Below are 23,079 nucleotides of genomic sequence, written 5' to 3'. Positions count from 1 at the left end.
ACCAGCACTCCACCAGCATATGTGTATATTGAAGCGTTTCGGCTTTGGACTGACGCTGTGTTTTATGGGAGGCAGATGAATTTTTACAATCAGAGTGGGAGATCTCGCAATGCTCGTATAAACTATATGCGTCGAGTATCTTTGGCCAAAATGGTGATTATGTTCGTCGACAAATCATCTACGGTCTTTTGCAGGTATATGCCCCATTCATATCATTGTGAATCCTTGTTCCAAACCAGTGCGCTGATTATTTCGCTTTCTATTCACAGGAAGACGACCCGGATATCCTACACTTGATTACGTCGTTTCTCCTCTTTGACGGTCGGCAGAATGAGACGTCGCTGCATATGATGAATGAGGAGGGCGTTTTTGCGAGACTGTTGGAGCTTATTCAGGCGCGAAGGCGAGGGGATATGGACGGTGAGGAGGGTCTCCACCGACTTTTGATGGATCTGTTATATGAGATGTCAAGAGTTCAGCGGGTCAGAATCGAGGACTTGGGTATGTTTCTGAATTGCACTACCCATTGATGTCAGTCGGGCTAATCATGTCGTTTTTTTTGGGTATAGTTCTCGTGGATGATGACTTTATCCGTTGTCTTTTTGATATTATCGAGGATTTATCATATGATGTCGCAGATCCATATCATTATCCTGTTATTCGAGTCTTAGTAAGTCAAGATGGAATTGTATTCGGAGACTAAAAACTAATCAACTTCACAGCTCGTTTTAAATGAACAGTTTATGATCTCGGCCCATGATCCAGTGGATGGACCGTCTTCGTCAACCAAGTTGACCAACAAGGTCATAAAGGTTCTGTCGGTGTATGGTGGTTTATACAAGACTTTTGGGGAGAACATCATCCTGCTCATTAACCGCGAAGGTATGTTTCTCAACTTCATGTTTGCATTCAAATGCTAACAAGAGACCAGCCGAAACATCGCTGCAGTTGCTGACATTGAAGCTGCTTTATCTGATTTTCACAACCCCCAGCACTTACGAGTACTTTTTCACCAATGATCTTCATGTCCTGGTAGATATTTTGATCCGAAATTTGCTCGATCTTCCTGAGGAGGCAGCACCGCTCCGGCATACCTATTTGCGCGTGTTATATCCGCTTCTAGCGCATACTCAGCTAAGACAACCACCCCACTACAAGCGGAATGAGCTTCGGAAGGTGCTCAGCCTTCTTGTACGAGGGCAAGTTTCTTATGGCAATGATACCGAGGAGGCAAAGATTCTTCACTTTGAGGAAGTTGACGAGACTACTCGGCGACTTGTTGCTCGCTGTGCGACAGTAGAGTGGCTGCGCAATGCTGAACCCGACATTAATATTGCGCAAGAGGCCCCCATTAAGACACTAGTGACCGCTAGTATTGACACCGTTCTGGAAGACACCGCTCCGCAGGAGTCGCCGATTGATATAGGCGATCCACTTGATATGACCCGTTCACTATCCCGTGCTAGCACCATCCCCGACTCACCAGGAGCCGCATCACCAACAAGAATGGACTCCCGCGGCTCATCCGAGGCCCCAGAGTATCGTCGAAAGCTCAGCGCAGTCGCACGACTGGGCATGAATCTCGAGCCGGCCTCCTCTTCCTCTCTGAGCGTGCAAGCCGTGGCCACTCTGCACGAGAAGCCGGGTGTCATCACGCCCAGCCGCAAAGACGGACTAGGCATTCGACCGCCAAAAGTCAAGCCCGAACCGCCCAAATCTCGTCGCTGGCGAGGCCGTCGCCTTGCGATGGACGAGGATGACCAGCAGCACTCGGTCGATACAAGCAGTGAACGCAACAGCAACTCTACAATTCCTGAAGGCGTGGAGGTCAGTCCTACCACCTACACTGCCCCAGCCACACCCTCCCACACTGGCACTCAACTTGACCGCCGAAACTCCACCACAACCTCCCATCTCATCCCCCCAGGACTCCCTGCCCACGGACGTCGATCCGCATCAAACCCACCCCCGGCTCTTCCTCCACCCCGTCGCTCCACAACCACTACTCCATCTTCTAGTCATCACCGTCCTTCTCCACCCCCTGGGACAGCAGTACCCACTCTTTCCCCTGTGCCCATAGCAACTGGCAAACACGGCGCAAAGCCTCTGCCGCCAAAAACGCGCCGCTGGGGCCGTGGAAAACCCCATATGGCCACCGACTCTGTCGAAAGTGGGACTAGCAGCGGTAGTCTACCTAAGGACGATGAGGAAGCCGGCATCATCGCGGAGACTACCCTGTCCCTCACTACGAATCCAGAACCAGAGACAGAGCCAGAATTACATGACCATATCTACCCTGTGCTGTCTGGTAATAGTAATGATGACCGTGACCCCTTCTCCCCAACATCACCCACATCACCAACTTTACTTGTTTCTCCCACTTCCCCCACTGCCGAACTTGACTTGCGAGCTGGCGATGGGCAAGAAGCCGGGAGTAACGGGTCTGCTGCGCCTGTGAGTGTAGAAGAGGCGCTGCAGAATGTTTCTTTGCATTAGACAGGGTTTGCTATATTCTACGCTACTATCTAGGTAGCTAGCTGGACCCAACTCACAACATATACCTATAGTACCTATTTGGGTATTGGGGTTGTGAGTATGGATGTGATCTGCATTTGGTGGCAATTGCTTTTGAAATGATATCTTGACATTCCACCATTGAGAGCGATTAGATTCGAGGCATGACATAAAACCTTTCCAATCAACATAGTGAGCCGGTCTTGTGCAATAGAATGCAAAGTATCAGCCATTCCGTAGTATATAAAAAAAATGCTAAGAAATATGAAATAAAAGTACAATCCGCAAAGGGTAGAAGGGAAGTCGCCTATACAAATGACCAGACCTGCCATTGACCAATTAAATATAAATCATTTCACAGATCAGTCGATGCGCCAGGGTATTCAAGATATCTCAGATCTTCAACCCATAACTCCGAACTACTCCAAGAGCCGTATTTCCCAAAAACGACACACCCTGCCCCAGCACCTCAACCTTCTTCGCCAAATAATCCCTATCCTCAAACCGGCGCTCAATAAATCTCTCCGTCTCACTCATATCCAGTGTTGTGTCGCGAGTCATCACCACTTCCGCACTAGCATAGACAGCAGCCACAGCCGCACGGCGCGTATACCAGCTCGCATCGACAGAGGTATCACCAGCCAGGTTAAGGATATCGTTTGAGAGAGCGTGTAACTCCGTAAGAGCGAGAGGAATATTTCCGAGGAGAGACATTTGAGCAAGGGCCTTTAAGTTCCGTTAGTAAATGTCGCATCGCATCGCAAACGCAGTTCAATCGGCCAAGCCAGAGCAATTGAGCGGAGCCAAACTTACATCTTGCCACTGTGCTCGGATTTCCTCGTTCATCTTCAGTCTCTCTAGGATAAGAGTTTTGATCTTGGATTGGACATCTTGCCCCGCGGTGAATTGGATGTCTCCGCTCTCGACCGCTGCGCGGAGGAGTCCGCGCCGACTGGCTAGCCAGAAGAGGATGAGGTCGTATTCTTCGTGGGGGAGGAGCTGGACGCTCACGTCGAGAAAGCCTGCGTCGCGGGCACCGAGGAGGAGAGATGTGTGGGTGAATCCGTGGACTGGGGCGTGGGCGAGGCTTGCCTCGAGGATGGCGATTTGGCTGTTGGTGTATTCGTGGACTGGGAGGGCGGGGTGGAGGGTTGAGTGGTAGGGCCTTCTTGGCTGGTGGGATTGGTATTTGCGAGGTAGTGAGCGGTGCTGGCTTGGTTGTGTGGTTGTTGGTCGGGTTGCGCGGACAGATGCGGTTGTGAGTGGGCGGAGGGATTGAGGGGTGTGTTTAATGGAAGTAGTCAGGACCCTTCGGGGGCAGAAGCGGGTGATTGAAGCCATGTTGCGATAGGTTGGAGAAGTTAAGTTTAGACTACGCGGGAGGAGTTCAAGTAAAGTTGCTTTGTTCGGTGGATCGGGATCTGCACGTGCCGGAGCACAGACGTTTTCCATAATACAGATCGAAACTGAGTTCAACAACATGGGAATAGGGAATCATTGGAGAAAAGAAGCGACATCGAAAGGCAAAAAAGAAAAAGAGAACCCATGAAAATCTCCCCTAAAAGAACACAGATCACGTCACGATAAAAATATCCATATATTACATGATCTGATCCTGCGTGATGCCCGATGTGGGCTCCGCATCCTCCACCATCATCTCCGGGCCAGGTCCAGCGTTCAGGTATTTAACGAACGTGATGCCCAGGGGACGACCACCGTACTGGTAACCAGTGAACTTGGCTATACAGATATTAGCATACAACGCACCGAGTAGGAATAAACGTTGTCACATACAGATGGCAGTGTCGGCAGTGTCGGGAGTATCAAACTCAACGACACCAGTGCCACGAGAGCGACCGTTAGGCTCGTACTGAATCTCAGCACGCTCAACTTTGCCGATAGTCGAGAATAGGTCGATCAGGTCATCGTTGCAAGTAGACCACGGAAGCTACCATTATGTCAGCCCTAGACTCATAGACTCGGCCTCAACTCTGTACTTACGTTGCGCACGTAGATAATTGCACTCTTCTCGCCTCCGGAGGTAGCGAAATCAGTGAATGGATTGGGAGGGACCGAAGCAACGGGCTGCTGGTGGTGTTCAAAACCACCACCGAAGCCAGGGGCACCACCAGGGGGGCCGCCAAAACCACCACGGCCACCGAAGCCTCCACCGTAGCCACCACGGCCGCCGAAGCCTCCACGGCCGAAGCCGGGACCTCCAGGGCCACCAAATCCGCCACGGCCACCGCCGAAGCCACCACGACCGCCGAATCCGGGGCCGGGGCCAGCGAATCGATCCTCACGCACTTCCAAGGGGCGGCCCTGCCACTCGTATCCGTTGAATTGGGCAATGGCATTGCGCGCATCATCAGGGGACTCGAAAGCAACAATACCTGAACCCTTGGGGCGACCGGTGGGGTCGGTGTGGACATCAGCACGAATAACAGTACCCTGCTGAGCTAAAAACAAGGAAGTTTAAGTCAATTTCACCAAGCATTCAACAAGGAAAAGGAAAATGCCGAAGATGGCATGCAGCTAGAACTTACCCGCTTGGCGGAACAGGTCCTTCAAGTCTTGCCATCCTATAGTGTAGGGAAGCTACAACGATGCGTTAACGGCCTGGCTCACCAAAATTAGTATCGCGGGGGACGAGGATAACAAACGTTCGACACATAAAGCTGACGACCAGGAACACCTCCACCAGGAGGCCCACCATGGCCGCCAAATCCACCACCGAAGCCACCGCGGCCACCACCACCGAAATCGCCGCGCGGGGGGGCACCAACGAAACGGGGCTCGGCTTCACGATCCTGTTAAATAAATTAGCATGGGACCCCTCAGCTTGAACCTTCAATGGCATACCTCGCGGACATAAACAAGACGACCCATCAAGTTTTGATTGCTGAGCGAGTTGACTGCATTTTGTGCTTGTTCTCTCGTTGCGTATTCCACAATCCTAAGGCGCATTAGCTCAATATTCTGCAGGTGATCAAGGCGTTGAAACTCACCCGCATCCCTACAATATCCGGACGGCCAGGCCCAGCCCGTCAACCCAACAGTCCATGCAAGGAAACCAGAAACCACGAAAAATCAGGGAGTAGAAAGGGATCCAGCCACTCTACGTATTGGCGCCCACCTTCGACATTCCATTCGGAAGAAGTAACACATCGGCAAAGAGAACCTCTCCAGCTATATCACCACCAAACCATCGGTCAGTTTTCTTTTGCTTGAACAGTACACCTCCGCATTGGATCCATGCTCACCCTGTCTCATAAAATCTTTGAGGTGATGCCACTTGACTTCGTATGACAAATTGCCCACATAGACCCGGCGATCTTGCTGGGACGAGTCGCGCACGGATTGCATCATATTTTCTTTGTTGACTGAGCGGTCGACAGAGCGGTCGTCGAATGTTCGGCCCGGCGCGTAACCACTGCGTCCACCGTAGGGGGAACCCGATCCAGCTGCACCAGCTGCACTCAAAGGAGATCGCGAACGGCGATCACTGCGGCGATAATCGTCACGGCTGCGTGAGCGGCTGCGAGGAGTGTACGAGCGACGGCGAGGTCGGGGACTGCGAGAAGAACGACGACGGGGCGAACGAGACCTCTCACGCTGCATTCTGTCAGGATCATGGTAATCAGGGTATTCGGACATCTCGAATGGAGATTTGCGACGACGCGCAGAAATTCAAAATAGAAAGATGAAAGAAAGAAAATGGAGAAAAATAAGAGGATGCGGGAGTCTGATTGTAGGTGGAGATAGAAGGAAGTTCGGGAGGAGGTGGGGTCAGGTGACTAGGAGGCTGAGACAACGAGCGAGGACCACCCGGGGGTACGCGGGAGAGGCTTGGGACACACAGCATCCCCATGTTTGCTCAGCGCATTTTGATGATTGTTTGGGATAGTATCCAATGCATGATGCTTGAGCTTTTTTGGGGTTGTGTTATTATCCCACCTCTCCTTACATCCACAGCTCTTGGATGAAAGATCCCGCTCCATAGAAGCTTCCGTCCCCGCATTGACCATTCCCGTGATAGCTTCAAGAGCGAACGGGAACCGCATTCCATATTTGAATGGATAAGGGAAGATAGAAAAGTACAATACGATATAGAAAAGAGAGAATTCCCAAAGAAATCAAATGGAAACTTACTTGATATGGTCGATAGACGTCGGCTGGACGAGTTAGCCAACAAGAATAAGAATATATAAGGGGGAAATATGGAAGAGGGAAAGAGGAAAGCGGGGGAAAAGAACGAAAAAGAAGGATCAGGCGTCAAGGTTCAACTTTGGGGGGTGAGAAGGACGATGATTGGATGATGGGAGGGGGAATGGCCTAGGGTGAGAATGTACCAAGGGGATATGAGGAGTAATTGGGGCAAGGTATCGAGTATTACAAGATACGCAGGGGAGGGGGAGAAACACGTAGAAAACATGGGATGCTAACGGGCTGCTGGAGGGGGCTGGGAGGGGAGGGCAAGGGAAATATAAATGGAATAACACACCCATGATTGGAAAACGTTGTGGTTGTCGAAGTTCAAGTTGTACAAGTCAGGAGAAAAGAGAGAGTCGGGGAGAGAAGATGAGAAAAGAGCTCGGGAAGGGGAAAGTTTTGAGGTTGTTTACCCTTTGATGTACTCGAAAACACCGAGCCCCACCGCCCTATCGTTCTACAAACATCAGGGAACCTATAACTTGATCTTGATGGCTGGTAATGCCTTGATTCAAGGCCAACTTGGCCTTGATGAAGCATTCCATGCGAACTTGGAATTGCTATACATAAAATACCCGTCTAATCATGTCTAATGCAATGGAAGGTTCCCACCATTGCGAACCCGACCTTCCTATCACAGTCCGGCCTAGGTGTCACCATGCGTGACTGTGACTTGTGATTGTGACTGGTGTATTGGTGTATTTCCATTACTCAATTGCCACGCCCTCTCTCCCCTCTTTAAATTAACACATGAATAGATAAATTCCGAGGTATAGATTCCGAGGTACATTAGTAGTCCAAAATAACATCACATATTCATTCACATCTCTACTCCAATGTCCTAAACGAACGCGCGGGTGCCCAACACCCAGGATATCAAAAGAGTGGGAAAATGATACTGCCAAAAAGAAGGGAAGGGTAATCCACATTGCGCCTCACCCGGAATGAACGCCTACGGGCCGGTGAGCGGGCCAGAACGAATGGATCAAAACACCTAAAAGCAAGCTAAGAAGTGTCGGGGGAATTCCAGATATGTCGGTACATGTACAACGGACAAAATACAGGAAATAGATCCATGAAAACCAAGGACCATACATCAAGGGAAAAATGACAAGACTCCAATGTCAAACATAAAAAAGTTGGTGGGTAAGAAATGCGCAAAATGGAAATGTTGGAATCACTCATGCAGCCACATTGGTCGGAGGGTAGCGGCCGGGAATTTTCATGTCAAGGGCCATGACGCTATCCATTCTTTCCTGCTTGGGACGGTACAGGTCAGTGCCTTTGTTGGTGAAACCATCCTCGAGGGGAACAGTGCCGACAATGCCGACATCGCCAGACACCGGAGCCTCATCAACGGAGGTGGCCAGGGTGTTATTGGTGTAATCGGTTTGGTTGGTGTTGGTCGGTGCGGTGGACACGCTCTCACGACGAGCAACATTGGGAGGAGCTGAGGCCTCACGGCGCTCGACGCCAATGACGCCAGACATCGCAGCTACCGAGGCATGGTCCCCGTCAGATCGGATCTCCCGATCATCAAATGTGGACTCGGGTTGTTGATTCTGTTTGGTAACAATGGCAGCGGGCCCCATCCATTGACCATAGTAGCTATCATGTCGGCTCATTCGGTTCCGAGATTGGTCTGCAGGGCTCTGGCTTGCCATGCGTTGAGACCGACTATCGGCGGCACCGTTCTGCTCGTAGAATTGCGAGTTGCTGGCTTTGGCATGTTGGTCCGGGTATACCGCGGCGGCGGCAATCATGTCCCGGCCGCCTGAGCTGGCCCCGCTGGAGGGGGAGAGTGGTTCCTGCATATTACGGTCGATCTGGACATCGCTGGGAAAGGTGCCGCCAGCTAGTCGAGTGGCCGTCGTGGGTCGCTCTTGTTGTCCGTGGGCTAAGACCACCGATTCGGCAGAGTAAGGGGTCTGGTCGGCCTCATCATCCTCCAATACGTCGTGGTTCGACATACCGCTGACGCTACGCACGTGGCGCCGAACGGAGGCATGTCGGACAAAGGCGTCCCGTGCCTCACCGGTCTTGTTGATCAGGTTCTCGATGTCCTCATACCATGACATCATAGTTTCGTGAGACTCTGCGCGGAACACCCAAGAGTGGCCTCGGTGCATGGCACCAGTCTGGCGGCCCTTGAGCATGAACTTGTGGGAGCTCGAATCTTCATTTGAATGCGAGCCCAACTTCTGCTCAGGCAGGTAAAGGGACATGACTGGAGTCTGCCACGCTACCCGGTCCGCTGACTTGAACTCGTGTAGGTGAGTCGGGGACAAGACATACCAGCCCGGGGTGTAGCTCTTCAGGTACTTGCTCTTGCGTTCCAGCATACCAGCTCGTACTTCGGCCGCCGCAGGGTGATCCTTACCAGAGTAGGTGATGGACTCTACGTTCCGCGGAGGGATCCGAGGATCGACTAGTTCGTCAGTATTGGCGACAAATGCATTCCACTCGTGGTCCTGGGGCATGGAGATCGGGCCCACGCGGAGCTTTTCAACGGTATCATAGGCTTCATCCGCCTCGCGCTTGAGGATACTGGCATAAGCGTTGTAAGCTTTCTGAATCTCGCTGACCACGATCGACTCGAGCTCGCGGCCCGAGTTCTCCAAGTTCAGGTATGCCCGGTGCAAGTAATTCTCCTCCTCGATCTGCTTTTCGACCTGGCGCTCCACATTCAGGCGCATCAGGAACGGATCGCCTTTCCCTGCCGTTGCAGACGGGTCGGTATCGACAAAGCCCAGTGATTCTTGCAGGTTGCGAACGGCCTTGCGCGTCCCGTCAATCTCCTTGTCAACGGTGTTTTTGAAATCACCGGACAAGCTCTTGATCTCCTTTGTCTTTTTCTGTAGATCGCTTCGGAGACCAGTCAATTGGCTAATCACTTCAACCTCCACCTCCACAGCCTTGTTGGCTTCTGTATAACCTTGGCGGTGGAAATCGCGCAGTATCTCCGTCGCATCGGCGAGGCCACCTGACTGCAGGAAAGCAGAGGGGATAGTCTGGTTGTTGATGATGTTCGAGGCGGATAGGAAGAGCTTAGATCGGGTCTCGTAGGATTTCTGTACTTCTTTAAAGAATAGGATCAAGTCTTTCAGGATCTTGCGCCAAGCTAAGAAACGCCGTCCCACGTCAGTTCTGATCTAAAATCACAAGGATCGAATCACGCCACTCCCCACTTACCTTGAAAACGTGTAGATAACACCTCAGTTGGGTTGCCGCTCGTTGGGATAGGAACCATAAAAACGCTATTTACATCTTCCGTTCCATCAGGGTACTTCTCGTGGTCGCCGAGGCTGAGACTCTTCACACTCCCCGCGCCCAAGGATCGCCGACTACCATTGCGTCGCAAGCTACCCTTCTTGCTCAGGGATGCCTTTTTGCGCAAGGTCCCTTGCCGAGAAGGGGTAACTGAACGGGCCTGGGAGGCCGTTGAGGCGGACCGCTGAATGACGGACGGGCGATCCAGCGCGATGGAGCTGCGGTGGCTAATGGTGTCGAGTTCTTCTTTAAACCGGGGGTTATAGGGGATCTGTGATGACTGCTCGGGGGTGCCGTGGTTGTAGTGGAAGGCGGAACCAGTGCCAGCGTAGGAATTAGGTCGAGAGGAGGTGCGTAGACCGTATCCGCGACTCGAAACACCCGGATCATGAGTCGGGATCGAGTACGCATCCTGCACGGGCGTCTGTGGCCGCGCGGCCATAGCCATGACGGGAACGTGGAAAAGAGGAACGGGAATCCGGGGATGTAAGGGTTGAAAGGTTCGGAATAGATAAAAAATACCAATCCAGGGACTAAAGATAAAGAAAAATAACTGAGGGATAAAGTAGGGAAAAGCCGATCAATTCCAGGAAGTCGTGGATTTGGTTACCAGGCGAACGGGGATTAGGACTAGTAGAACTAGTTCTCTTTGGTAGAATCTAGATTTCTTAGACCCGAATAGTTTGTAAGGTTTGTCAAGGTCCCCGGTTTTTCTCATGGGTTTCAAGGTTCATAAGAATTTATCCCAAAAGAAAAGGGGACGGGCGAAGTAAATATGAATGGGGGGCTTTAAATGACGTCTACGAGATGAAGAGGGGTGCGATCGGGTTATATGACGAGCCCAAAAACCAGTTCAACTCCGGGATCCCCGGCTGCCCATAGGATACATTTGGAAGGTTCATAAAGCTAATTCCTTTACTATCTTGATGGTTGACGTCGAGGACTTTCGGAAGTCTTGGCCGTAGTCAACTCCAATTTCTGTGGAGAGTACATGATGCGTCGATAAGGGGGGGGGTTTCATTAAACATAGGGGGCTTTTTCTCATTATACTTCCAATTATAGTCAAGTTTCTGATCAATCTGGTTGCCTGTCGTGGCTGATGGGTCTAGTGTAAATGATTCGCAAGATCTGTGGCTGAGGCCAAAAAGGGGGACTTTGATGTCTTCCCCCCTGATCGGCTTGATGAATGCATGACGTCGGAAGATATAGAAGCTCATGTACCCCGTAGGAAAATCCGAAGGGGAAAAAAAACACTGATCTCACTTGCCTAAACACATGTGACGGGAAGCCCACCGCGTGCTTCCGATAATTGCTAGATCGATCATCATGATCCCCGACTGCGACGTCGCTGTTTCGTCGTCCCGTACCGCTTCGGGGCAATCGGGATGATATCACATCTGTCCCTGATGCTGTTCCATAGGATGCCATGCATAGGGAATTTGCCAAAGTCTGGTGGAGACCGTACCCGTAGGGCCGAAGTAAAATTTGTATAATAGAAATCTGTACTCCGTACTTTAGATGAAGATCGACCACGCTCATGGCGATCGGTGTCCCGATTTATCTGCATTCGGTTGCGGGCACCTGGGATACATTGTAACCCAGGATTATTGATCCGAGACCACTCCCGAGGCTATATCATTGAGACAGCTTTTGTTTGGTCACTATATATGTCGTGCAAATAAGACGAATGTAGTTGACCTGAAGATGCTGGGGGTGTTCGAAGTTAGAAATGCAATTGTTTGATATACCCGCGTCATCATTGGCCCGTCTGAATATCCCCTCCCCCGCCGTATGACAACCTCCACGTTCATCAGAACATCCCACTTCTCCTGTTCGTCCCATTGAGCGGCTAATTGCTAGAGAACTTGCATACTAGTCGGCATGATGATTTCTGAAAGTAATACTGAGTAAAATCCTCAATTGTAAATGCCATGTGGTCTAAAGCATACATCCACCATCTACGTCACCCAAACCCCATGTTAACACAAGAAATTGAATTCGATTGACGTGCCCGGCATGCTAGAGAGGCAACCATGATAAAGGGGGATAATTTACACAACGCGACCGGAGAACAGAAAATGGCAGAGGAACGCAAGGAGACAATTTTATGATGCAGGTACCTTCCCTGTGGGAACCTCAATGCCATATGCCTCCTTGATGCGCTCAGCGCGGCGCTCCTCGTAGTTAGGACCGTAAATACCTGGATTCAATGGTCAGTATTCGAATTCTGTATGACTTATCAATCCAATTGATAGGATCAGAGTCTCAACATACCACGTCCCTCGCCAAGTTCGGCAAAGGTCTGGCCAGCTGGTGTCTGGTAGTTCGTCCGCAACTTCTGTCTGCGCTCGAACTCATCTTCTGTGGTGTCCTTCTGGTATCCATACAGACCATTGGTGTACTCGAAAGCGGTAAGGACGGTGGAGAGAGCGACTCCGTAGCCGAGGACGGCGGGGAAGGAACGGGCTGTTCAACGATCAATATAACATTCATGATTAGATAATTTCGATTACCAACCTCTCAGACCAAGGATAGAACCAGAGAAGAAGCCACCCAGCGCGGTGTTCCAGGTATCGTTCACTTCACGAAGGTTGGCCGAAGCGGTCTTCACGAATTCATAAGTTCCACCCATAGCAGCTGATTTATTAATGAAATTAGCATTTAATTGGCATTTGACCCAAAGAGATATACATACCGAAGATACCGATAGTACCTCCAGTGCGCATGAAGATGCCAAGTGATCCAACATTGCGACGGGCCAGGGTGTTCTGGACAGCAGATCCAAAAAGACCAACTGTACCAGTCAAGGCAAGAGCCTTAGTGGCTGCTGCAATAGCATCCTGGGGGTGGTAGTGGTGTTCCTCCTCGTGGTGCGCCATGGTGTGCTGAGAGGGATGGAGCTGCGGGTTGGACGGGAAGTTCAAGATGGGATTTTGGATGCGTATTGCTAGTATAGACCGCCTTCCTACTTCAGTAATCCATTTTGCCAGCCATGCTGGTTCTGCCATATATGGCCGCATCTATGACCGCCCACTGGCCGAAACATAGAGCTCGTTCACACCAGGCATATATATAACAAGATCAAGTTTCTTTTTGTTGATGCTTGTTTTTCGATTTCTTTGACCAAAGATTACAGTTTATACAGGTGATCAACCATTTTTTATCTCTCATTTCCGTCAAGGCTCCCAGAGCATTGCTCCTAAGCTTCCCGCCCACTGATACCCAGTGCGGTGGGCTCCCCGCTGTACCTAGAATCGCGTCACTCAACGGATTGCGATTACGACCTTTACAGTCCCTCTACTAGATCCCATGGGTCATTTGCCCTTGGGATCTTCTAAAATTGTGACAAAAGTTCACAGCAACTCTACTGCTTTCATTACAGTCTGTGACCTGTCAAACAACCTACCTAATGGCGTATCTACAGACCGCAGGTTAGTATGCAAAAGACGATGTAGCTGCGAAGTTCAGATATTCAGCGAAACGTTACTAATAATCTTCTTCCTATAGGCAAAACTGCCCCGCGTTTGGCTGAGGATATCCTGTTGTACGATGCCGCCCACCCTCCTAGCAACGGTCGCAACCTACTTTCACAGGTCCCTCCGGTGTACCCAGAACGTCATGATGGTCCCCAGGAGTATATTTCACCAGAAGCATGTCAGCATAACTATGTGATAAAAACAGACCAGACCCACCTTGCTCAGGCAGATCAGCCCCGCAGACTTGGGATGTCTAAAGTGTCTGCAATATGCTCCAAGTGTCGCCGTCATCTCCAGGTGGTTGTCAACTATACAAATGGTGTGGGTGCATCATGGAATGGTCCATCGGGTCACATACATCATTTAATCTACAAGTCAGGGCGCCAAAGGGGACCCTGGACAACTGAGGAGGTGATGGAGACCGGGCAGACAGCGGAAACGTTCCACTACCAATGCCTACATCATTCATGTTCGGCAGTGGTGTCGTTGCGAATCATATCACCGCTTCTTAATCCGGAATACACCCAACTTTTAACAGACCCAGATGTCATCAAAAAGCGAGCAGACGAGGCATTCGCGTCTCAGCCGGATCGTCTCGAAGGTGTAGCTGCACCTTTGCCTATCACTGTCTTGGATAATCTACGCCTCTACCTCACCAATGCACTTCGTCATAGTGACCGCAGCAAGCCTATCACCCAAGGTAACAAGCGTTTCATGGTTTCATTTGGTGTGAAGGGTGAGCCTTGCAGGAAGTTGCTGGAGTTCTTGGGATTCTCCTGTACCGAGGTTTGTCATCCAGTCTTACTCCCAAAGCGACACTAACAAGAATATCAGGATGATGCTGCCTGGAAGCCTCCTTCAGTAAATACAAAGTCAGGATTGCCATATCAAGATTCTTTTTGCATATTCATTGATGATGCTATTCTTGAATTGATTTGCTTGATCAATCAAAGACCTGCATCAGAACGGCGTGTGATCCAACCTGTTGCCCTTCCTCCCTCTGCAAGAGATAATATTCTCCATGCCTTGGAGGCACTTGATTGTCCGTATAACAATCTGACTACTCCTGAGCTCTTGTGGCTGACTTTCAATAGACCCGAAAGCCAAGCGTGCGCATGAGTTTGAATTGCCACCTGCTCCGTTTGTGCCCCTTTTTTCGAATTGACGAACTCATTCTAACCCTTATTTTCAACAGCTTTTACGAGGATCTTGGTACTGTGGAAGACATGTCTTCCGAGCTGGTTGTAAAGTCATATGAACATCAAGTACAGGCAGATCCATCCCGAGCTCCTCTTTACTTAAACTGCCTCAAGGCGATTGGTACACTTCGAGGTCGTGAGGATTGGGAGATCATCAACCAAGCTGTTCAATTGGCCTACTCTGAAGGAAGATACACCGAAGACGACGTAACTGAAGCATATCGATATTTTGGCCTTCAGCGTAATGATCCAAATCTCACACAGGAGGCCATTATTGGTAAATTCTATGCGTTTCTTAGCTCAACAAATCAAGAAACAGAGGCACGGCGTCAGATGTGGTTAATCGGACAGGGTCTGGGAAGTGAACGCATAAAATCAGCTTCTGAAGATCGTGAGTGGATATCAATCCTAACAGAAGGTAATTTGCTAATTTGGAAAAGGTGTTTCTACGGTCGAGCAGGCCCAAGTCTTTCTTGGGGTTGATGATCACACCCCAGATGATTTCATTATCACCATGTATACTGCTAAGGTAGGCCGCCTTTGTTAGGTCCCAACCCCGTTTCTTCACCTGACTCACATCACAACAAAGATCAACGACAACCCCCTTTGCAAAGATTTAGCAGACAAAGCCGTGCAACTCATCGCAGAGTCTCGCAAGTCAGATGGTCTAAGTCATTTTATTAAAACTGGAGAAACAGTTGCCGGAGAAATGGACATTGGGGACGCTTATCGCATGCTTCAGATTCCTGACCGAACTGTGGATGGCGATGCCGTTATGGCTGCTTACACAATCTGCGTAGATGAGAACCCCGGCCAAGCTGAACTCTATAATCGCGCCCTCCGCATCATTTCCCGGGAACTCGACAACCCCGTTCTCAAGAACATGGCAGGAGTCAACACTGAGTCAGAGCAGAATCTCTCTGAATGGCCTGTCGGGCTGCAGAATATCGGCAACACCTGTTACCTGAACAGTCTTCTTCAATTTTACTTCTCGATCAAGCCGTACAGAGACATGGTCTTGAATATTGAGAAATTTCAGATGGACACGACCAATGAAGCAAGTATCACTGTGAAGAAAGTGGGGTCGCGCAAGGTGTCGGGAAAGGAAATTGAGCGGTCCCTTAGATGTAAGTTTGAACACCTTTGACGTGATTTGACACTTCATTGATTGCTTTTAGTCCTTACGGAACTCAGAGTTCTCTTCCGAGATATGATTTCGTCAAAGAATTCCTCTGTCACGCCCAGCCAAGAGCTCGCTCGTTTGACTCTTATCAGTCCCGGGAATGAAGCAGCTATTCGTCGGCGGTCAACAATAAGCGCCTCTAAAACCCATGGTCTTGGCGATGTGAATGGGGCCCCTGTCTTAGGTCCGCTTGGCCCCCCTCAACCTATCGGTGAGGACCTGAAGGAACAGCAACCGACTTTTGCCTCGGATAATCTTGAAATAAGTGATGTAGGGAGTGAGGCAACGCTGGTATCTGAGAGTAATGGGACGGGTGCAACTGCGCCCCCCATGGATGCTGAGCCAATTAGTGAAGGCTATGTGAATATTTCACCCACTCAGCCTGTCCCTCCTACACGTGCACCACCTGTTCCTCCCCGACCTGCTCCTGAAATTGACCCCAAGAAGCAGCTCATTGAAGAGGTGGAAATTGGCGCACAACAGGATGTCACAGAGGTCATCAACAACGTTCTCTTCCAGAGCCAGTGTGCCATCAAGCCTCGAGAGGTTGCTTCGGATGGTGAGCAAGTTGATCATGTCAAAGAGTAAGACCCATAACCTTCTTTCCCGTATGATACTAATATCACCTAGCATGTTCTATGGCCAGACGCGGTCCTACATTACCACTTCCGGAGGCACACGGTCAAAGGATGAACGTTGGTGCGATATAAAAGTCAACGTGGCGCTTGGACCTCGCGACATATATGATGCTATTGATGGAGCTTTTGATGTTCAGAAGATCAGCGTTGAGAACGCCGAAGCGGAGCAATATGGATCTATCACCCGCCTTCCCCCCATCCTCCAGATCCAGGTGCAGCGTGTACAGTTTGATCCTGTGAAGAAGACTTCATACAAATCGACAAACCACTTGCAGCTTTCTGAGACGATCTACATGGATCGTTATATGGATACTACAAGGCAGGATCGGCTGGAAGCAAGACGCCAGTGCTGGGAGTGGAAGAAAAGTCTTGCCAGCATCCAAGCACGCCAGGCAGAGCTTCTGCGTACTCAGGTGAGAGCCGTTCCTGAGGTTACAGTATTAGATTTTACTGAGTTCATGGGCTAACATTCTTGTAGGAAAGTGATGGTCTTGAAATGGCAACTCTCTTCCGCGAGGCTATGGGTGTCCTTGATGACTTGAACATCCCGGGCAGCGATAATGCTTCGATGCCTGAGGATTCAGAGCAATCTACTGGATCTGACTCGGGTTCTAGCGCTCCGGAGAATAAGCTACGACTCATTCAGGAGCTCGAGCAGATGTCGGAGGACGTACAGACAGAGTTCCAGGGTGAGAACAAACATTTATTACATTGTAATGAAGCAGTGTGCTAACCCCTCACAGCCCTTGAGCAGCAGATTCAGACCACAAAGCAACTGATTGCCGACAAATTCGCCGACTCCAAAGAGATGCCTTACCAACTGTACGCAGTATTTGTCCACCGCGGTTCCGTCTCGTTCGGTCATTACTGGATTTACATCAAAGACTTCCAGAAGAACATCTGGCGTAAGTACAACGACGAGTATGTGACCGAAGTCCAGAACCTGGACGAAATCTTCGCCAACAAAGATGACACCAACCCACCCACCCCTTATTTCCTTGTCTACATCAACGAACTCAAGAGAAATCGTATGGTCGACCCCGTCTGCCGCGATATTGTCGAGGATCCACAACCAGAGGTTTCCGCCAACGACCCCTCTGCCATGGAGGGCATTCTCAGCCCAAATCCGATCGAACATGCACACCAGGACTACATGGCTGAGCAGCAGCTTCCGCCGGCTCTTGCTCCGGCTGGGGAATCCCAGGAAATCAAAATGAATGAATAGGACAAAGTTTGATGTATGGCACCTGGCAAGAACCAGGTTACCATCAAATTGATTGATGATTATGATGCGCCCCCTGTTATTTTCTGTTCCTCTTCTTTATCATGACTTCCTATATCTCTTTATGTCTCCTGCATCAGCGAGGATATCATCTTTGTGTACATAAACGAAGATACTATGAACGAAGAACTTAGAGCCTGCGTTACTGGCCTATGATGAGATGAGGTCCTTCAAATCTAGCGTATCTTCAAGGCTAGTGTGTCCAGACAGACTCTTTGTGACTTAATTATGCATATTCAATGTTGCAGCAATATCGGTGGACTCCTGGGCCGATTTTCAACGGTGCTTGTGGGCAAGCTACATGCATGCATATGAATGTATCATGGAATTAATCAATGGGTTGTCCAGCTGCATGTATTTAAGCGGGTCGAGATCAGATATATGTGAAGACCAATTTAGAAAAAGGTCAACGATGTCAGAATAGCTCAAAGACAACAGCAAATATACACCTCCTTCATGTAACGAAATGTAATGATTCACTTAAACGTTGGTGAAATTATGGAATAAGACAGGGTTGGGGGTTCGGACTATGGCATGTAGAATGATGTGGTGATGACTGAGTCCCTTATATATCAAAGTAGGGAAGATTCTTTCAGCAACAGTTAGTGTAGGGTATAAGCATAGCGATTTCCTTCGGGTGCCCAGGTTCGAATCCTGGTTGCGTCGATTGACGCAATGGCGCAGTGGTTACCGCGATCGCCTGCTATCTGACCGCAGCTGTTGTTTTTTTACTTTCCCTTTCTTTTTGACCTTTCTTCCCCTTTTTTAAATAGTTCTTTCTTTAGAATTTGCATTTCATCTTCATTCATGGTTACTTGGTAACCATCACGTGACTTACATCAGCAGATCCACGAAGCCCAAGATTCATGACTCAGCATATGCGGCCCGCGGGTCGGAAACAGTTCGGTTGCAGTGCGGCTGTCAGTAATACTGATTACAATATTTCTCTAAAATGAGAGATAATTTCGAAGATCGAAGTTGATTGATACGTGAATTCATCTAATCATTTATTATCTAGAGCCTTTCACAACAAAAGTAGCTTATTTCCGCGCCGTCGGATACATTTAAAGGTGTCAAGTCTGGTATCCATTCTGCGGGGAAGCCTGCATCCGTGCGGATTCTTGCCGCCCCCGGAACTGAGTATAAGATGTCATCCGCGGTCGTCCAGTCTTAAAATTTTCTTGCTTGCAACCTCTCTAATCAGAAATCACTGCATTATTTCCCTATCGCAGTCATGCCTTCTCAAGTGGCTACTTGCCTGCGCCTTGCGCGGCAATTCTCTGCTGACCCAGCCAAGGTAAGTCTCATACATAGCGGAACGACACTCTTGGCTAACTAGATTCGCCACAGCACCAGCGCTTCCTCGCACGCTCCTTCTCAAGTACTGTCCGCCGCGGCGCAATCAACAAGGTTTTCGCCTCAGCCGATGAAGCTGTCAAAGACATGAAATCCAACACTACCCTCCTCGCCGGTGGATTCGGGTTATGTGGTGTACCGGACTCGCTAATTAATGCTGTGCGCGCCAATTCCTCTATTACCGGTCTCACAGTCGCTAGCAACAACGCCGGTGTTGATGGCTCAGGTCTTGGTCTCCTCTTGCAGTCCAAGCAGATCAAGAAGATGATCGCTAGTTATGTTGGCGAGAACAAGACATTCGAGCGCATGTATTTGACCGGTGAGATTGAGCTCGAGCTTACACCACAAGGTACCCTTGCAGAGCGGTGTCGTTCTGGTGGTGCTGGTGTTCCAGCTTTCTATACACCTGCGGCATTTGGAACCGTTGTACAGACAGGTGATCTGCCGCTGAAGCACAATGCCGACGGTACAGTTGCGCTATACAGCCAGCCGCGCGACGTGAAGGTTTTCGATGGAAAGAGCTATGTTATGGAAGAGGCCATTAAGGGTGACTATGCATTCGTCAAAGCGTGGAAAGCGGACAAGCTGGGTAACTGCCAGTTCCGATACGCGGCGGCGAATTTCAACGGCGCAATGGGTCGCAATGCGAAGATGACGATAGTGGAGGCTGAGCACATTGTCGAGCCCGGCGAGATCGATCCCGCGGCTATTCACCTGCCGGGTATCTATGTGAAGCGGGTTGTTCAGAGCACAACAGAGAAGAAGATTGAGAAGCACACATTCGCCAAAGAGGAGGGCGCTGATACATCTGCGCTGGGTAGTGGTGACACTGCCAGCAAGCGTGAGCGCATTGTTCGTCGTGCAGCAAAGGAGTTCAAGAACGGCATGTATGCGAACCTGGGTATTGGCATGCCTATGCTGGCGCCCAACTTTGTCGACCCCTCCGTTGAGGTGACTCTGCAGTCTGAGAACGGTATCTTGGGATTGGGACCGTACCCGAAGAAAGGCGAGGAGGATCCCGATCTGATCAACGCCGGCAAGGAGACTGTCACTCTCAACCCTGGTGCCTCAGTTTTCGGTAGCGACGAGTCCTTCGGCATGATCCGATCTGGCCGCATTGATTTGACTATTCTGGGAGCCATGCAGGTTAGCGCGAAGGGTGACCTTGCCAATTGGATGCTGCCTGGCAAGATCAAGGGCTTCGGTGGTGCAATGGATCTCGTGTCGAACCCAGCTGCTACCAAGGTCGTTGTGACTATGGAGCACACCGACAAGAAGGGCAACCCTAAGATTGTCAAGCAGTGCGAGTTCCCATTGACTGGACCTGCTTGTGTCAGTCGCATCATTACTGATCTTTGTGTCTTTGACGTTGATTTCACCGATGGCCTGACTCTGATTGAGCTTGCTGAGGGTGTTACCGTTGAGGAGGTCACTGCTAAGACTGAAGCACCCTTCAAGGTTTCTGATGATCTGAAGCCCATGCTGTAAAAACAGCATGAAGGTTTTCGTTGAAATGTTGTTTCTGATCTCACATGTATACTGGCGGAGCGTCTACATATCGCATTTGTACATAGGCAATTTCTGATATTTTGATGACTTTTATCGAGTTCATCCATTATCCTTTCCCGTGGATTATATATTTTCTTCTTCTCGTATGTAGAGTAGTGATACAGTCCGATCCCGCAGAATAGCGGTACAAATACAAGTACATGCAATGCAAACCCATAGAACCCCAGGTGCCAAATAGAGATACCCAAAAGAGACATCCAAAGTAAAGAAAACCAAAAAACACCCATTTATACACAGAACACCATGCGTATGGTGTAAGAACTCTTAAAATTGATTTCCATTTTGATCACGACAACCGGAACAATCCACCCAAGCGTGCCTTTACCCGACCCCAGAAGTCCCGATCTGGCGCCTCCTCGAACTCACGCACAACATTATCATAGTGGTCTGGGTCACTCGCTGGGTACCGGATGTTTTTCGTCATGGGGTAGCGGCGGGCAAAGCGGTCTTCGAGGAGTGCTTGCAACGCGTTGGCGGAGGATTCGGAAATCACGGGCTGTCTGAAGGGCACGGCATCGGGGTCGCGCTTGGATTTCTTGGGATCAATCTCTGGCTTTTGGCCTAAGGCCGCTTGAAGGTAGGTTTGGACGGAGACGGAGGCCGGGCGGACTTTGTCTACAGGCCAGTGTTTGAGGAGGTGGGTGAGGCGTGCTTGGATGGTGCGCTGGGGTTGATGTCAGTGACTGGATCAATTGACCAGAAAAAAATGCGCCATTGAATTGGAAGCATTAAAGAAAGGGTTTACCTACCGGAGGGTTAGCCATGGTGGATGTGGGGTGAAGAATTTAATGTATAAAAATGATGGGATCATCAAATCATCAAACCGTCAAATGTTAATTCGTTTTCATTTGTAATCTAATGCCTCAGGCATCAAATGTCTCCCTGTTGCCTTAGAACGATTACGGAACCCGGCGCTTCCATCTATCGACACTTTCAAGGTTTCATTCTCACCCTTTTTCATTTCCTTTCCCTTTGATTCCTTTCCTTTGCCTTTTTTTTTTTTACTGTTTTCTTTTCTTCTGCCTTCGCTCAGCTCGTCATGAGCTCGCAGCGCTATACCCGGGTTCGTCATCCTCCCCGCTGATACCCCCAGTCCGGCTTCTCGAGGCACCCCAGATAACGACCCTGATCCGATCTAACATTATTACAGGTGAATGCCCAAGATGAAGATAACACCCACTCCTATCCGTTAAACCCTACACGATCAAATCTTTCACCAAACTCTCCGCCTCCCTCTTTCCGTTCCCGGTCCTCTTCGCCATCGAGGCGACTGTTGCACGGCGACCCTATCCGACAGGACGAAGATGATCACGCCCTAGCTGATGCTTTTGGAAGCGAGGACGACTCCGACAACGATGAAGAGCCTGATGATCGTCAACGGCTGATGCGTGCCAACCCCGATCCCTATAGTCCCGCGGAGAACGGTCCGTCCGCCACTGCGTCCTCATCGGAATCCAGAACCGAGAGCCAAGATCGCTCAGCGATGTCGGGAATATCTCGACGGCCAACGATACTACCAAGCTTTACTACTCCATCGGGCAACAGTCGGGCGATAGCATCATCGAATGATGGTGTTTTTGCCAATCTGGCAGCTAAGCCGGAACGGGGCGAAAAGAATGAAGACTTGCCTCCTGTGAGTGATTTATATCTCATATCCTTCTTATGAGTATTCGAAGTCTGGTTGCTAACAATGAATCTTTATAGTCCTATGAAGAAGCAGCCGCTGATGCAACCCCACCATATTGGGAGACTACGATCGTGGCACCCGGTATCTCCTCCGATGAAGTTTACGTGGATGGACTCCCTGTGGGATCGATATTCTCGTTCATTTGGAATGCGATGATTTCCATGTCATTCCAGCTGGTCGGTTTCCTCCTGACCTATCTTCTTCACACCACCCACGCCGCAAAGAATGGCAGCCGAGCCGGTCTCGGTCTCACCCTCGTTCAATACGGCTTCTACATGAAAGGAGGCAGTGACACTTCCACCTCTGATGGAAGTGGCGGTGATTCATACGTCCCGCCACCTGATCCCAATAGCCATAACTTCGACCCCAACTCAGTGGGGGACCCCTCTAGCGGTGAAGGTGGTTCCATGGCCGGTATCAGTACTAGCGAGTGGATTTCTTATATTCTTATGATTGTCGGTTGGTTTATTCTTATCCGTGCCGTTAGCGATTTCTTGCGGGCTCGCCGTCATGAGCAGCTTGTGTTACAAAGCCCTGATCGCGGGTTGGGAGTGGCCGTCATTGCTGAAGGAGAGCGGTCCGAAACCGTCGTCTAATGATCATGGAATTGGCTTTTTTTGGGAATTGGGATTGGGTCTGTCATTTTCGGCGCTAACAGGATAGGAGTTCTTCACTTTCCTTTGTATGAACACC

The 23,079-nt window shown here is 50.0% G+C and overlaps 9 protein-coding genes across 9 annotated transcripts; 4 read left to right on the top strand and 5 right to left on the bottom strand.

Moving 5' to 3' along the window:
- Positions 1–743: 743 nt before the first annotated feature.
- N7520_001193 (DUF2013 domain-containing protein) lies at positions 744–2,496 on the top strand (the record flags this gene model as incomplete). The annotated part of the gene is made up of 2 exons (XM_057135128.1): positions 744–882; positions 932–2,496. 2 exons carry the CDS (start codon positions 744–746, stop codon positions 2,494–2,496), a joined length of 1,704 nt encoding a protein of 567 aa, XP_057001064.1.
- Positions 2,497–2,907: 411 nt separating this feature from the next.
- On the bottom strand, positions 2,908–3,855 carry N7520_001192 (uncharacterized protein; the record flags this gene model as incomplete). Its single annotated transcript, XM_057135127.1, has 2 exons — positions 2,908–3,240; positions 3,328–3,855. The coding sequence occupies 2 exons, from the start codon at positions 3,853–3,855 to the stop codon at positions 2,908–2,910; spliced, it is 861 nt and encodes a 286-aa protein (XP_057001063.1).
- A 259-nt stretch (positions 3,856–4,114) lies between these two features.
- On the bottom strand, positions 4,115–6,135 carry N7520_001191 (uncharacterized protein; the record flags this gene model as incomplete). The annotated part of the gene is made up of 8 exons (XM_057135126.1): positions 4,115–4,254; positions 4,309–4,462; positions 4,516–4,973; positions 5,165–5,324; positions 5,377–5,470; positions 5,523–5,530; positions 5,651–5,703; positions 5,778–6,135. The coding sequence occupies 8 exons, from the start codon at positions 6,133–6,135 to the stop codon at positions 4,115–4,117; spliced, it is 1,425 nt and encodes a 474-aa protein (XP_057001062.1).
- A 1,772-nt stretch (positions 6,136–7,907) lies between these two features.
- On the bottom strand, positions 7,908–10,444 carry N7520_001190 (SLM1 family PH domain-containing protein; the record flags this gene model as incomplete). Its single annotated transcript, XM_057135125.1, has 2 exons — positions 7,908–9,847; positions 9,919–10,444. 2 exons carry the CDS (start codon positions 10,442–10,444, stop codon positions 7,908–7,910), a joined length of 2,466 nt encoding a protein of 821 aa, XP_057001061.1.
- Positions 10,445–12,101: 1,657 nt separating this feature from the next.
- On the bottom strand, positions 12,102–12,875 carry N7520_001189 (uncharacterized protein; the record flags this gene model as incomplete). Its single annotated transcript, XM_057135124.1, has 4 exons — positions 12,102–12,196; positions 12,271–12,462; positions 12,514–12,633; positions 12,692–12,875. The coding sequence occupies 4 exons, from the start codon at positions 12,873–12,875 to the stop codon at positions 12,102–12,104; spliced, it is 591 nt and encodes a 196-aa protein (XP_057001060.1).
- A 530-nt stretch (positions 12,876–13,405) lies between these two features.
- N7520_001188 (ubiquitin-specific protease UBP2) lies at positions 13,406–17,717 on the top strand (the record flags this gene model as incomplete). Its single annotated transcript, XM_057135123.1, has 11 exons — positions 13,406–13,427; positions 13,504–13,650; positions 14,011–14,208; positions 14,567–14,612; positions 14,668–15,062; positions 15,112–15,200; positions 15,261–15,798; positions 15,850–16,438; positions 16,485–16,905; positions 16,971–17,181; positions 17,236–17,717. The coding sequence occupies 11 exons, from the start codon at positions 13,406–13,408 to the stop codon at positions 17,715–17,717; spliced, it is 3,138 nt and encodes a 1,045-aa protein (XP_057001059.1).
- A 1,291-nt stretch (positions 17,718–19,008) lies between these two features.
- N7520_001187 (3-oxoacid CoA-transferase) lies at positions 19,009–20,618 on the top strand (the record flags this gene model as incomplete). Its single annotated transcript, XM_057135122.1, has 2 exons — positions 19,009–19,071; positions 19,125–20,618. The coding sequence occupies 2 exons, from the start codon at positions 19,009–19,011 to the stop codon at positions 20,616–20,618; spliced, it is 1,557 nt and encodes a 518-aa protein (XP_057001058.1).
- A 367-nt stretch (positions 20,619–20,985) lies between these two features.
- On the bottom strand, positions 20,986–21,463 carry N7520_001186 (ubiquinol-cytochrome c reductase complex assembly factor 2; the record flags this gene model as incomplete). The annotated part of the gene is made up of 2 exons (XM_057135121.1): positions 20,986–21,363; positions 21,449–21,463. The coding sequence occupies 2 exons, from the start codon at positions 21,461–21,463 to the stop codon at positions 20,986–20,988; spliced, it is 393 nt and encodes a 130-aa protein (XP_057001057.1).
- A 275-nt stretch (positions 21,464–21,738) lies between these two features.
- N7520_001185 (metal homeostatis BSD2 family protein) lies at positions 21,739–22,982 on the top strand (the record flags this gene model as incomplete). Its single annotated transcript, XM_057135120.1, has 3 exons — positions 21,739–21,762; positions 21,850–22,332; positions 22,404–22,982. The coding sequence occupies 3 exons, from the start codon at positions 21,739–21,741 to the stop codon at positions 22,980–22,982; spliced, it is 1,086 nt and encodes a 361-aa protein (XP_057001056.1).
- Between the last annotated feature and the right edge of the window lie 97 nt (positions 22,983–23,079).

This window comes from Penicillium odoratum (assembly GCF_028828045.1).
Source record: "Penicillium odoratum strain IBT 22623 chromosome Unknown utg000001l_segment0_segment0, whole genome shotgun sequence".
Lineage (NCBI taxonomy): Eukaryota > Fungi > Ascomycota > Eurotiomycetes > Eurotiales > Aspergillaceae > Penicillium > Penicillium odoratum.
Note: the sequence above shows the minus strand (reverse complement) of the source record. Positions and strands in the feature narration are given on the sequence as shown.